General features: G+C 38.7%; 1 protein-coding gene across 2 annotated transcripts; it reads left to right on the top strand.

Annotated features, from left to right (window-relative positions):
• Positions 1-4,324: 4,324 nt before the first annotated feature.
• MTFR2 (mitochondrial fission regulator 2) lies at positions 4,325-14,956 on the top strand. Of its 2 annotated transcripts, XM_030021280.2 has the most exons (9): positions 4,325-4,520; positions 4,552-4,627; positions 5,293-5,424; positions 5,814-5,918; positions 6,159-6,283; positions 8,301-8,518; positions 9,639-9,939; positions 12,265-12,451; positions 14,008-14,956. In XM_030021280.2, exons 2-9 carry the CDS (start codon positions 4,565-4,567, stop codon positions 14,104-14,106), a joined length of 1,230 nt encoding a protein of 409 aa, XP_029877140.1. In that variant the 5' UTR covers positions 4,325-4,520; positions 4,552-4,564; the 3' UTR covers positions 14,107-14,956. The 2 variants fall into 2 exon arrangements, with proteins under 2 accessions (XP_029877140.1, XP_029877139.1); XM_030021279.2 differs by having other exon boundaries at positions 4,325-4,627.
• Positions 14,957-15,358: the final 402 nt, after the last annotated feature.

Consider the following 15,358-nt stretch of genomic DNA (forward strand, 5'->3'; position numbering starts at 1 on the left):
AATTTTATCTTCGAGAGTGAAACTGTCACTCTTTTTTAGTAGCCTAAGAAATACATATGTATATAAATACTAAGCTGAGTTTGAAGTGTATTATTTCCCTTCTGGAATGTGAGTTTTAGCAACCTATTTCAATTCACTGCTGCTAGAAACTTTTAAACAGATCTGAAAACTGGAGTTCCCTCCCCTGTCTCTGTAGTTAGGGCAGAACTACCTACAACTAGCTTAATTCCTGTAGCTTGTGTCTAGAACAGACCAGTCATGTATTATGGATACCTAGTGATTTGCTTTGTTATTAAAAGATGCTTCTTTTGTCAAGGGTAACTTAGTGTAATTTTAAAGTTTTTATAAACCTAGGGTTTAAACTCATTGCAGGGAAAGTGTGCTGTCCATAAAGTATGAAGTACAAGTGGCATTTTCAAGGCTACTAGCGATTATAGTTTCAGATTTCTGTTGATAGCTTAACCATCAACAGAACACTTCCGTTAAGAAATTGGTGGCAGTATAAATCTAGCTGCTTTATTAATTTTTATTCCAGTTTGTTAAAACTGCCTCTTTAATTTCTTTATGTGGACTTGCCCCTCCAGGTATGTAATCTGACAAGAGTCTTTGCATCTTCTATCACATTTGCAGCCTTAAGTGAAACGGGGGACACACACACACACGACACCCAGCAAAACCATGACAAAAATCCCTGAAAAAGTAAAGCAAGATATGTTAAAACCTGAATCAGTAAAGATACTTCAGATATACTAAATGTTTCTATAAAATCTGAATTCCATTGCAGTGCCCTGGAAGCACCTTTCTTTAGTATTCCACTTCTATAGAATGTGTAAATTTGAGGTTAGAACTCAGTGGTAAAAATTAAGTTAGCAAAAGGTGTGAGAAATGAGTCTTACTTTCTTTGCCACCGATTTCTAAATAGTTGTGCTTCTAGTATTTTTCTAGCCAAAGAGCAGAAGTTAGTCTACAATTGTTTGGGCTTTTATTTAAACAAAACCAACAAACCCACAAACTTAGTTTAGTGGTAGGTACGCTTTTAGCCTACAGAACGTTAAGGATGACGGTAATATACTTGAATTAACAGAACAAGGACATTCTGATACAACAAGACTACTTAGGTTTTCTTTCTCAACCAGCTATAGGTACAGTAAATCTTAATGTTATATGGAGTTAAAAGTGTAGTTGTTCTTAGTTTGCCCCTTGGAATGGCATACTGCCTTTAAAAAAATAGCGGGGGGGGGGGGGGGAAGAAGCTTTGGTAGAGGTGTTTGTATTAAATACATATATGATGTTATGCTCTCTTACTGGCTTTACTGTTAGGGAGTAGTTAACCATCTGCCCTATCCAAATTAAACACTAGAAGGCAGAAAAACATAGTACTGTCACTAATCTTAACTGTAGTTGAGGAAACTGTATTTCAGATTGTACTGTTCGCCAGCATCTGTGTAGAAAGGGGAATAGGAATAATACTTGCCCTCCAGTAGTAGCTACTAAAGGGTCATTCCTGCCTTAAGTTTTAGGAAGTTCAGGTAAACTATACTGTTGTTGCAAGATCTGCTTTACATGCACAGTGCATCTTTTAATAGCTGTTTGAAATGTAAAACTGATTATTCCTTGGACTTTTAGCAAAGCTCACACAGACTTTGTGTATACTTGATCAGAATAAGCAAGAAAAGAAACAAAACAAACTTGGCAGCAGTGTCAAAGTCTGTCCTAATGAAGTGAAATTTAACATCAGTCTGAAACTAATGAAGAGGACCAAGATATACTTGAACTGTCATAACCTTAGAACAGATAACCTGTATTATCTAGGTCAAGTTGAAAGTGGATTGTTGTGGTCTTGTGTCATAAGGCAAAATAGTTCCTGCATGATGAGGCAGATTTAAGTTTTCTGCTTCAGTTGAATATCCAAGGAAATATGGTAGAGATTGATTTGATAATGGCATTTGATCGTACAGACCTGTCTGTAGGTTAGATCATAAAAATCCTTTTTTTTGTTATCCTTAATTTCAGTGCAGTTTATTAAAAATGTCATTTGTTGATTACAGAACACAAGGTGACAGCCATAAATTTATTTATTTAAAAAACCTGCTTGAATTAAGATAATCTAGCTGAAGGTGCAAGTTGCAGTCTATCAGAGATCTATAAGAAACAAAGTGGGAATTGAAATTTTTTTTTTTTTTTTAATCCAAAACTAATGTTTCAACTCTTACTAGTCATTCAACATGAATAGTGAATTTTCACTGTCAGGATAAGAAAAAACATTTTGAAGTTTTCATTTGGTGCTACTGAAGTAGTTTTATGACTGTTGTGAATGGAAGTTCAGTGCATTTTGCATTTCTTTCTTAGAAGGTAAAGACCATCATTGATGGATCTGCAGGGGAAAAAATCCAAGCATTCTACTGGTGTAGAATTAACTACATTTTGAGTTCAGTAATTCCTTCTGACTCATTGCTCTCCAGCAATGAAGCAGTTTTGGTATCCGCTTCATCTCTGTGTGGTGTGCTTATGAAGTTTGAAGTAATCCCTGCAGTTCAGAGAAAGCTGAACATTCATTTCACTAGGCAAAAAAACCCCCAAACCAAAACCCAGAATCCAGTAGCTATAGTGTTAGTCTAGACTCTGCACTCATTCAATTTCTTGGTTTGGAATTAAATCTCACATACTCTTACTTCCCAGGAACAATCAGTAGCATTACTGTAACAGTGGGCAGCCACATGGAATTAAAGCTTTCCTGCATTAGTTTTGCTGTGCTGGTGCTTCAGAAGAAGAGCTGTTACCTAGCTTTGATTTACCTCCGGAGGTAAAGGCTGCAGCATTTAGTCTTAAGCCCCATGTCACTTATCCTTGTTCCTTAAAGCTGGCCTCTCATGAAATCCTTTTGTTTAAGGAGGTCCTGCAGGTCCCATCTGTATTGCTCAGAGTTGTACTTGCTGACTTGAAGCGTTTCTGTATGAGTTCCCAGCTGGCGCCTCCAGTTCTGAAGCAGGGTGTTGGTGGTGGTGGTGGTGCAGTCAGACTAAATTGCTTCAGTTTTGCTGTTGCTTTTGAGACTCTGGCTCTTCCTAGCTTTGTGGTAGAACTGCATGCAGTTGTTCCCATCTGATCCTGCTGACCTTTCCGAAGGTGTTGAGTGAGAAGTGGGTGAGAAGTACATTTTGTTAAGGCAAGTACTGTTGTACAGTGTTTAAAAATACCCATTAAGAAGTCCTACCCTTCCTCTCCTCAAGCTTAAACCCTCCTAGGCCCCTAAACCAGCTTTATGCAGTTACTACAGCTTGTGTTGCTGGTACTATAATTCCTTTGTGTTTGGTCTTAGAGAATCAATCCACATGACAAGTTATGGATACCAGTAACTATAAGAAAAGGCAGTAACACTTGCATTGCAACTAAGTGTTGCAGTTCTAGGATTTTGTTTGTTTAGGAGCGGCTGCTGGGACACACCTGTAAATGTGAATAAAGAAAATGTCTAATAATCCAATTTATCTTAATTTCTTGAGAGCTTTGGTGAAATCAGTGTTACTGGGAACAGTACAATTAGGTCATTGAAAGAACTTGTACTTAGGAGGAGGTAGCACTAACTGCATAGCTGGAGGAGTTTCTTCTCTGAGTAGAAGCACTGTCTTTCTTTGTTACGCTACGGCCTTTCTTGAAGTTTTCAAAGTTTCTTAAGCAAAACAGCAGAAATCTTGACAAGCAAGATAAAAGAGCAAGTACAGTCTCCAAAGCTGGATTTCTTATTTTGAAGTGAGCTCAGTTTGGTCAGATGGTATCAAGTAGTTAGCGTTTTGAGGATACTCTGTGTATGGGAACGCTGCTGCTATCTTGTTTTTGAGTTCTCTGAACGAACTAGTTAGACATTTACTGCAGAGAGGACCTAAACCACCTCATTTCCGTTTAGCTCCTCAGCGTCAATTCAGTTGTGCATCTCGTCTGTTGATGTGTACCCTCTTCTGCTGTTGCACACCCTGAAGTTACGTTTTCTCACGAGCAGGATAACTCGCATCATTCTGGCGTGTGAAGCTGCCCTCCCCACGCAGCACAGCCCGACGGCGCTCGTCAGTCTGCCACGGAGGAGGGGGCGGGCTGGGACCCCCAGCAGGCAGCGGCCCGGCCCGGCGGCGCTCTGGCGGGCGGCGAGCACGGCACGGCGCCCGGCTGCCCGGGCGGCGGCATTCGAACGTGCCCCACTCCCGACACCCCCCGCGAGCGCGCTCCGCCCTCCCTCCCTTACTGGCTCCGCGCTAAGCACTGGCTACTTCCTATTGGCGCGGTAGCCTTTCTGTCCCGCCCCTACTCCTGATTGGTGCTGGCAGCCCGGGCGGCCTGGCCGGGCTGCGGGGCGGCTTGTGCGCCCGTCGGCCGAAGCCTGAGGCGGGGGCTCGGGGCGCCGGCGGCGGATAAGAGGAGCTGTGCGGGCTCCCGGGGAAGAGAGGGGGCACCGGCTGGCTGTCTGCCGGTGAGGGGGGAGCGCCGCGGGGGCCGGCCGTCGCTCGGCGCGGTGTCCCTGCCTGCGCGGGGGGCGGCGACCTCTCCCTTCCGCCCTGCAGCGGGCGCGGCAGCCATGGCGCTGGTGCTGGCTCTCCTCAGGCGGGTGCTGGAGTACTTCGGCTGGCCGCCCGACCAGGTGAGACCCGGGGCCGGGGCGGGGGCTGTCTCCTGCCGGGCGGCGCCTGGAGACCCGCTAGTGCGGGGCGTCCTGTCTGCAGCCGTTGCGGTGAAGGGGAGGAAGGGTCGTCACCGCGGAGCCGCCGCGCGCTTGCGGTAGGACGGGCTTTGCTCCTTGGGTACGGTTGGGTTTGTCGGTATGGGAAAGCTCGATTGGTATAATGAGACACGCTGCCCGCATGTGGGATTTGGTGGGGTCACTGTTCTGATACAGCCATTCAAGTGGTTCTTTTTTCTCTGAACAGGGGAGGGAAAAAAAATAATCAGCAACTTCAGCTGTTTTAAATGAAAGGCTAGATAACGATTCCCAAGTTGCACTTAATCCCGTGTTTTCAGAGTCCTGGGAAAGGTGTTGTATGGGAAACCGAAAAGGTTAACTAGTGCAGTGTCAGGATCCGGTGTTAGAGCGTGAGTTTCTGGGCAGGTCTTCAGCGATGGGTGTCAATAGCGAGGCACTGCTGCATCTTTAGTTCTGAGGAAGTTCTCGGTTTGTTTATGTGAAACTGCTAAATTATCTCTAGGAGTAGTAGTTTGAGTTATCCTGGTTATGTTCTGGTTTTACTGAAGGGAGTTCCTGGTTTGGTGGTGTGGTTTTTTTTTTTTTTTTTTTTTTTTTTTTGACAGGTCATATTTTTGGAAACTCGTGTATTTGGCAGCAGTATCAGTCATACAATCAGAACGTGTCTTCCTTCAGCAGTCTCGTCGAGAAGGCGTTTCCAGCAGTTATATGCAGTCATAAAGAAGTATCAGGTCAAGGTACATTAAACTTATTTCAATTCTTTACTGATTTTTTTTCCCCAAGACTTATATAGATGCAGATGTTTACTCAAATACGCGCTTTTTCTTTTGTCAGTATCTCAGAATATTGCTAGCTACGTGATGTAGCTGCTACATTCCTTGTTGGCCTTTATGCTGCTCTAAAATATACTGGGTACAGGCTGTACCTTGGCAGTGTTTTGGAAACAGTCTGTTAAAACAGCGGAGGCCTCTTTGGACTTTCAGCTTGAGAAGAGCATTGTAAAATTAGGTTAACCTAACTGCATTATATTTAATAACATATAACTTTAAATTATTTAATAACTTTGATTGTAAGAACAGATGGCTTTGATTTTGCTTCTCAGATTAAAAGGTATTCTGATTTTTAGGTTGTATCTGTTTGCCAAAAAAAGGAATATGGATCTACTCGAAGTGTTGTCCGTAGACTTGGGACAATTCTTTCCTTAGAGCCCTACCCCAGACCTTATTTTAAAGTAAGTGATGTATTATTATACATATGCTTCAACTATTTAAGTTTTCTAGTTTCTTAATGTAGTAATAGCTTTCCTGTTCTTCTTAGCTTGTGTAACTCTTGTGTTGCATCCCTTATGCTCACTGTTTTCAACTTGCTTACCACACTGTTTAAAAGTTCCTTTTGCCAAGGCAGAACCTTTAGTATGTGCTGAATCTGCTTTTTCTTCATACTTTTTGTTTGTTTGTTTGTTTGTTTTTAGCTTGTTCAAGACCCAGGTCCGTTGGGTAATAATGAGCAAAGCACCGCTCCAATGCCTGTAGCTCCATCACTTGCTGATGTCCTGTGGGTGGCAAATGATGAGGGACAAGCATTTACTAGGCTTCGGTACGTAAAAGTAGAATATATGCATAAAAAGGAGTAATAAAAGTAACTTATGTCTTCTCTTCTTTGTGTTGTGTGGTTTTGTGTTTGGGTTTTTTTTTTTTCTTTTTTTCCTAGCCCTTTCAGGGTTCCAGCTAAACCAACCCTGGAAACATTTTGGTTTTTTTAGGGAAGCAGTTCCTGCTTACCTGGGAATTCTTACTACGTATAGTATTCTTAGCTGAAAGATTTCTGAAATTGAGTACCCTCTTTTTTCCACGTAATAGTGTATCAGATGCATTACTGGTAATTTGTTTTCATTCACAAAGTACTTTGTGAGAGAGGGAGTTTAAGGAGAACTTGCAATTGCAACATACAATAAGATTATTCTTATCATTTTAGTTTACAAGCATTTTGTTAAATGTTATAAAGGTGAGAACAAGAAAAAAATACTTAAATGTCTCTTTTTGACATTGATTACTGCAGTGCTATGTGTGTAAACCTTGATGGTTGCTTTGATGGAAAGAAAAATATAATTTATTTTAAAAAAATTACCTTGAATATAGTTTTTATAATTTTTTCCAGCTTTTACAGAGTGCTAAAGGAAAATATTTTTACAATTATAAAGTAGTACTGTGAAATGACAAATTATCCAGGAATTTGCAGACACAAATAGTATACAAGTCTTTTCTGCCCCTGACTAGAGAAGAAATAGAAAGTTGGCTTACTGTTCCTCTAAAGGATGTGTTCAAAATCAGAGCATGACTCAGCCAGAACCAAAATTAAAATTTGGACACTCGTATTGTCTTGTACTACATCTGTATCAAACAATGTAATTCTACTTCATATTAGCACCTGTTTGTCTGTGATCCTTGTGCTGTTTGCTGGTAACAAAACTGCAAGAATCTGGTGAGATAACACACTTTTTATTAGAGAAGTTTTGATAAAGTTGTGCTTCATCATGTGATTCCTGAGTTGTTACTGTTGAATTATGGAAGGTTTTTTTGCAGCAGCTGTAAAATACTGGAAGAGTAAGAATATTGTTAAAAGGAACTGTGGCCTGTTGTGTTTTGCTTGTACTGTTCTTCAGTCAGTCTGATTCACAGAGCCATAAAAGTTCATTCCTTTGTTGTTTTCATTCTTTCTCCTTCTCTTCTGGCTCTCTGGGATGTTTTTCAAGAGCAAGTATTTTAATTAATATCTTTTTCTTCTGAGCCACTGTGAAGAGCAAGGGTTTTTGGCAAATCAGAAAGCAATGCTGCAGGTCTGATTTGAAGTAAAAGGATGATTAATATAAGGGAAAAGGTTTGGGTTTGTTTCAGTCAAAACTTAGTACATCTTAAATAAAGAAAGTAAATTTAATCTCTTTCTTTGTTTAATAATTTGCACTCATTTTATATTTTAAGGTTATTTCTGCAGGCACAGACTTGAAACAATTTTTAAAATTAAAACCTGAGACTTGTAGCACAATTTTCTAATGCAGTCTGTGTTCATATGTAGCTTACAGAGGATGAGGTTCTTACTCTAAGTGTGTATTAAAATTTATTATTATTCTCCAATATATGTTCTGAAAGATTGTAACTCCTTTGCTGCTTGCAGCGTTTATCTTGTAGAGTTTGATAAATTACTAAAATGTGTGAAGCCTAATTAGGAGATCACTATTATTTGACTCTCCCTGCCTTTCATATTTACTGTTTCAGGTAGGGAGGAGGGAGATACACCTTTATGGTGTCAGTCTAATAGTTTTTGAATAATAACAGCTCAATCCTACATTATGACCTTATGATGTATAATCTATCCCTGAGTAAATTATCTGACTATTTTTTATGATGCCTTTTTAAGGATCTGCATCGTACTTGAGCAGAGGGAGACTTAAAATATTTTTAAGGTTATGAGTAGTTAAAAGTTTAAAGTTTTTTTAAATAGTTTGCAAATTTATGTCTTGCTGAATGATGATAACTTGCTTGAGCAGAGAGTGAGTAAGTTTTGACATTTCCAGTGTTGGCTCAGCCTTTTGAAACTGTGTTTTTTTGCTTTCTAGGACTGAATTATGGAAAAAAGAAAAAAGTACAGCTTATTGTGACCTACATCCATCTACAGATTCAATGCAAGGTGTTCCAAAACACAGTACACAAAAAGATAGTCATTTTGATCAAGCAGCACTCCAGAAAATTTCTGCACTTGAAGATGAGCTAACCTTTCTTCGTGCTCAGATTGCTGCAATTGTTTCAGCGCAGACTTTGGGAAGCATACCATCACGTAAGCCCTTCTGGTTTGAAGCAAACCAGTTTTCCTTTTTTTGCTGTAGAGTTCCTGTTCACAGCTTGCCATATCTGATATTGATAGAGAACTTCTCTAACTGAAGTTACACCCACTAAATGTATAGAATGTAGTATTTTGTTTCTCTTTTTAGTATTTGGCACCTCTCCTCTCACTGCCCCCTCCCCGTTCTATTTTGTGGCCTGTTTCCCAGTTTCGAATGCAGTTGATTCTAAGTGATCTTTATACTCATTTCCATGTTTGTGAAGGAGCTTGCTAACAACACTATCTATAGGCTACCAGTTACTGTTTAAAAAAGTTATAGACTATTAATTAACCTGTTGGGGTTTTGTGCTCTTTCTGACAAGTTATCAAAATAATGGATAGAAAAAGTATTCTAAGTCAGTCAGATTCAGGCTTTAACAAAAACAAATGCAGCAAATAGGTGTGTCACTAGAGTATCAAAGGTAGAAGTTCATATTGGAGACCAACTATCTTGTGACTTTTTCTTCCCCTTTAAAAGTTTTGAGGTCTTGATTATCTTACTTGCAGACTAACTCCACTGTGGTTGTTGAAATACTTGGGCTGGTGCAAGGTAGTTACCTTTGTGTGCTATTGTGAGGCACCTCTGTGATACAGTTAGCTGTTCTGTTGGCTCTTCTTTTGTCTCTTCTCCATTGTGCTCTGTGTTGTAGTCCATTTTACGTGTTTTGTGGTTACCTTTGCTTTTGCCTTTGCCTCATGTGGGTTATTCTAACCTTCAGACCATTGAGAATGAACTGTATGTAGTAGCATGCTGCTTTGCTGTTGGAGTGCTGCTTTGCTGATTTATCTAGTGCTTAGATTGAAGACACAAATGGGGAAAATCAGAGCAGCATAAGACACCTCAGATTCATTATTCCATGAGTTCTGAATCTGTGGCTTTGAAATAAAAAAATGTTCTTTGTTTTAAATATGATTCTTCTGTGGTATAATGCATGAGGTATGTAAGAAAGTGCTTTAAGAGGGCTGTGTTATCTTGACTTAAAGCTGAGTCATCCTATATGTTGCTTAATATTGTTAATTGAAGGTATACTAACTAAAAATAAAATCACTATTTTTCTTTTATAACTGCATCCAGAAGCCTTTAAAACATTCAGCACTCCAGATGGATTTTACCCAGTGCCAGCCATGACTTCTACGCCATTGTCCGTCTCTCACAATCACTTTGTAATTCCCTCGCCTCCTCCACTTCCTTCTGGTCTACCATCTGGTGTTGATGCTAGTAATTCAGCAATTGAACTTATAAAACAACGTCGTGCAGCAAGAAACAGTGGTTCAACTGCAGCTGATAGTGCTGATCACCAGAGCACAAAGAACATTCCTAATATGATGGATGTTTTGAAAGACCTAAACAGAGTTCAGTTGCGAGCTATTGAGAGGTAGGTTGAATTGAATGTGTATCTGAGTAAGCCAGGACTACATAAGCATCACAGGATTTAAGTAGCACCAAAGAACACCAATGTGAAACATCATTTAATGAACAGCTGCTGACAAACTTAAGTTGGCACCTTCTAAGTTCACAGCTTGGAATGTAAGATACTTGTGACATGGCTTTTGGATGCATTTAAAACATGCTGAGTATCACAGCATTTAAAACTAGTCTCTTGCTTTAGTATACAAATCTCAGGTTGGTGTCTGTGTTGCTATTTGGAGATTTCTTACAAAGTTGCCTACACAGTCACAGAAAACTGATCTGAACAAATCAAGTTTTTGGATTCACTGTGAAAAGACAAATCCTTGGGGAAACATTGGAAAACTACTGTTAGCGTACCCAAAGTATCCTGGTCCTAGCTTTGTAGCATTAAAGAAAATACATGCTGTATCTTTTATTGAAAATGTTTCATAAATTTGATTCAATATTGCAGTTGGATTATAAGTATTTTTAATGGTGTACTGGTTTGATGGTAAGCACAGTTGACATGTTACAAAAATGCATTACTAAAGACTGCAATACCTCTTCAGGTCAGTGTTGCTTTGCTATGCTAGGTGTAATAGCGGTTGTCAGATGTCTTTTCTGAAATTCTTGAGTTGAAAAAGTATATAAGAACAACTGAGTCTGTAATGAATATTTGGAGCTCTTGATGTGGGAAGAATGTCACTTACCAAAACTTAATGCATTCTTATTTCAGCATTTTCTTAACTGTGAGCTTTATCCCTGAAAATAACTAGCACAAGTGTTGGGCAAATTATCTATATGCAACTCTAAAGCATATCTTTACACTTTTGATGACATTTTCACAGTAAATAAAGCAAATATAAAGTGCACTTAGATAAACCTGTATGTTTCCTTATATATGTTTTCTTCCATATAATTCCATGTACAGTGAGTGAAGAAAGTGAAATGTTCGGGTTGACAGTTTTAGCAACCATCATGTTGAGCAGAGGCATAATTAGTAGGAAGTGGTAGCCGTGCATCCGAAATGCCTTTCTGGATTTAGGCATCTACCTGTCTTCTGAAGGTAGAACTTAAGTGAATAATGAATTTATATTGTTGGAGGTAGTAATGATGATCAAAATTGCTATAATCTTTCAGGCAGCAGTCTGACAGCAGTTAATGTGTGCACTGTAAAGGGAAGACCTCTGTTCTCAGAAGTTGAGAGCCTGAAGATCCCAGTTTCTACCACCCGAACACTAGCTTGCACGTAGGGGAAGTGCTCTAACAGCTTGGTTTTATAGGAAGGGTGAACTCAGTCCTTTCAGGTTTCGTGTTAAATGACATCAACTGTAACTGCCAGACTTTGAACTCAGTGCTGTCAGTGTGCATTAATAGGTACAATTCATTGGCCTGGAGATAGCACTTTACTAACAGAAGTTGGAATACCTCTAGAATTTTTTTTTTTTCCCCAATATCTTGATGGTTAGGAAGTCTTTCTGATGATTTCTTTTCTTGGGCTAGTCACTAACTTCCACATTTATGTTAGGTTTTGGGGTGCAGGTGCTGTTTTGATCTTACATCTCTTTGCTATCTTTTGATTTTTAATTTGATAAGAACAGTTTTTCTAAATTAAAATACAAACTCTGTTTTGTAATTTTTGCCTATGAAATTTTCATATTTGGATGCTCAGGTGCTCGCTTGGAGGGAAAAACTGTCTTTGAAGCCTTTGTGCCCAATCTGATGATAATTTTTTTTTTATAATGAAACTTAAGTGTGGTTTATAAATGGTGCTTTATGGTCACCTGGCTGCATATTTGACTTGAACAAAGTGGCTGTTCTCTTTGAATATAATTGCTCTGACGAATTTTGTAAGTTTGTTCTTTCTCTTGACACCATAGGAAGGCATGCTGTTCTGAATTTAAAATTAATGAAGTTTAAATCCAATTATGTTCACAATGGTTATGAAATATGTTAATGGGAATCTCCCACTAACATACCTTAATATAACTTATAAATGAAACCTGCTATGAAAACTGCATATTTTGTCTTTTTTTAGCTCATTATTTATTTGCAATGCTTTAATGCTTTGTGTTGATTTACTGCCATTTTTCTTTATTGAACAGCTTCAAGTTAAGAATCTGTCTGACAAGTTGTTGGGTGTACTTGTATTAGTCTGATCTGGTGAATTGCTGTCAAATAACATTAGCAGCATTTTTTGTGTAATCAGGGATTTATAGGATAGGGTGTATACAGAAGTTGTGTCTCTAGATTGTGGATCACTCAGTACAGGATTAGGGGCAGGAGACAATAATTTTCTTTTTTTTTGTAGGTCACCTGGAGGTACTCCTCTTTCTAGACCTCAAAAGAGGCGAAGTTCAGATTGGGATCCAGTTGCTCTACTAACTCATGCACTAAAGCAGAAATTTGCATATAAAAATGATGAAGATGATGATTCCGTGGACAAAGAAAACCGATCTTTTGATAGCTCCCCATTTTCTAGTCCAGAGATCCCACTGGTATGTTTTTATATAAGAATTTGTTTTTATGTTCTTGAAGTAACTGCTGTTTTTGTGGATAGTTGCAGGGTTTTCATGAGTCTACAACTTCTCTACAATGTTTTTAAGCCATCAGCCTAGGGAGTTTCTTTTTTCAAGTATAATCGAGGCACAGAATCTCAAAGATTAATTATTTTGGGTGAATTTAGACTGGTAAATACACTTCTAGATGTGCCAAGAGGAAAAACTTAGAAGACAGACTTTAAAAATTCAGCTCATAGTTGATTGAACTATGGACATCTGCTTGATGGTAACTGGCAAGTATCCATGACTAGAAACTGTGTTTCTAGTTGGTAATACTAACTACTTATTGACTAATTTTACAAATAAAGATGCTGGGAAGGTACAGAGAAGTCTGACTAACACATGCTATGTGTTCAGAAATGAAAATGAAAGCACTGGCTGTAATAGTTTTCTTTGAGGTAGCATCATTTTCACACAGTTTGCATTTTTAACCAGAATGAGATGTGATTCTGAATGCTGTTGCAAAGCCCATGAAAAATACAGGTTTTGCTATGAACAAGAAAAGCGTGGTAGACAGAGCAATCAGACTAAGGTAGTTCTGAGCGCTGGTTTCTGTAGAGCAGCCTGTGCAAGCTACTTCAACAGTCCAGAAGTACTGTTGGTTATTTGTTAAAGACCTCCACAAACCTCAGAACAGCTTAGATGAGATAGATGGAAATAGGTGGCAGTAATTTAAACTGTGTCTCTGCTTAGCAATTCTATCTTTGTATCTTAAGAGTGAGATAAAGATTTGGACTGTGGCATTTGTTAGCCTAATGGAGGGAAATAATAATGCAAAACATATGGCAAGCCAGACATTCTTTGAAGTCAGCCGCTTATATGTGTGGCTAGCTGCTTGGCTGAAAACATAAGGAAAGCCAAGGTGTGTGTTTCTATTTCCAGCTATCATGATTTTAAAATTTTTTTTTAATTTCAGTTGCCACAATGATTCTGCAAGTGAAATGTAGCATATATTTTACAGACCGTAATGAGTCAACAGCTCTGGTGCAGTCTTAATAAATTTCCCTGTTGCCTTTTTTTTTTTTCCCCCAAAGGAAAAATAAGGAACTTGTTAAAAACAGCCAGGCTTGTATTTTGAATGTTGCAGACCATTGCATTGCATAGCTGACATACCTGATTCTCGACACAAAGATCAAAGTCAGTTCCTGAGACAGCTTGTCTATAGAAGAGCTTTCATTCCAGGATCTAACAGCTGCATTATAAAGTGCTGGAAGAGAGACTGCTTAAGGCCAGCATATTCAGAAGTAGATACAGAAAGATGGGCTTTTTCTGGTTAAAGCAGAATAATCTTAAGAGCTTGTAGTCAAGCCTCTAGTTTACCCTTGAGTGTTTTCAAGAATAAATGTACTTAAAGCAATTGCACAGGCTTACCATTTTATTCTTCCTATGTTAAGAGAAGTGCAAGAACTTTTCCAAACTGTCTTTATTGTAAATGTCTTCTCATTCAATTGTCTTGGGTATAATTTTGTTTTAACTGTGTTGCTGCTTCCCAGGTTGGACGTTGCAGTCTGAAGCCAAATGCAAAATCTAGCCTTATAAGAACTGATGAAGTTAAACAGGTACCAGCGTGGAAAGTGAGAGTTCTTATTTAACTGATGGAGACTTCTGAGGAAACTTCATAGTGTGTACAAGTGGCAGGTCTACTTTGAAACTGCTGTAAGGTGCTGTAATGTGTTCTAGAACATGTCTCTCCTATGCTATTGAAGTTCAGGTGTTGCAGGCTTTGTAAAATTGCCTCTTCCTTCTCCCTAGTTTCCCAGAAGCCAAACTTGTGGATGTAATGCTTTTATGAGAAGCACAGAACCAAAAGAAGGCCTTTATTGCTATGGAGCAGTGTGTTTGAAACCTGGGCAATGCAGGAAAGAAGTGTGTGTGAAAGAAAAATAATTATTAGTGTGGCAGCTGAGGTGTGTGGTCTGTTTGCACTCCAGTGTAAATAACGAGGAAGGGTAAACTTCTTGAAAGTGTGTTTATATATAACTGACTGTATGTAATGGTAGCTAATACTGTTTTATTAGAATGGTATAGTTGCCTTAGTTTTCCTTGCAGTTTGCTGATGCAACTCTGTATTCCATGTGCAAACAGTATTCTAATTTATTTTGGGTCAGTAGATGAACTTTTATGTTTGTGAAGCCTTGTTGTGCTGTAAGTAAACTACAGGCTGTCTGTTAAATGCCCATAATATGGGGGAGTTGTGTTCTGAGATAAAAAAGACCTTGTAGAGAGATCTGCTAGCATATAATCTAAATTCCATATGTTAAACATTAAATCCCTCCTTAGCGTCTCCATATGAAGTCTGTTTTGCTCACAAGAGTTTATAAAATAAAATTTCTGTTATATCATAGATGTCTGTGGTAGTGGCATTTTGTGTTGCAGACTAACTTTTTTGTTAAGAACTGACCATATTAGACAATTTAAATAAATTGTATGATATGAAATTAATTAAAATAGAGCTTACGTTTTTCCTGCCAGAGTACTTAGAGTCCCTTATTTGCAAATTTATTATGATCCCCTGCTTACAATAGCTGCCTTCACTTCATCTTTTGTCTAATGATCCTGATGTATAAAACAAAAATCCTATCAATTAGACTGTTGAATATGTCCCTTGTATGTCCTGTGTCCCCCATATTTCCGTGCTCACTTACAGAGTAGACTGGCAGATGGATTCCCTCTTACTGCTGAGTCTTATTTGCACAATTGTAAGAAATTACTGTGCAAATCCCATACTTCTGTTTTAAAAGTTGTCTTTTGTCTAAAACTGGAGCTTAAGTGACTTGCGATTTTATGCTTCTAAAGTTATGTCTTCTCAATGTTTTTTTCTGAATTTAGTGATTACTGAACTTT

This window comes from Aquila chrysaetos, chromosome 8 (genome assembly GCF_900496995.4).
Source record: "Aquila chrysaetos chrysaetos chromosome 8, bAquChr1.4, whole genome shotgun sequence".
In the NCBI taxonomy this organism is placed as follows: domain Eukaryota; kingdom Metazoa; phylum Chordata; class Aves; order Accipitriformes; family Accipitridae; genus Aquila; species Aquila chrysaetos.

What these genes read in the sequence shown, in the direction of transcription:
- MTFR2 (XM_030021279.2), top strand. Translation starts at nt 4,565, where the DNA reads ATGGCGCTGGTGCTGGCTCTCCTCAGGCGGGTGCTGGAGTACTTCGGC. An exon ending in TCGGCTGGCCGCCCGACCAG is followed by an intron (nt 4,628 to 5,292) that starts GTGAGACCCGGG and finishes TTTTTTTGACAG; the next exon opens with GTCATATTTTTGGAAACTCG. An exon ending in CTAGTCCAGAGATCCCACTG is followed by an intron (nt 12,452 to 14,007) that starts GTATGTTTTTAT and finishes GCTGCTTCCCAG; the next exon opens with GTTGGACGTTGCAGTCTGAA.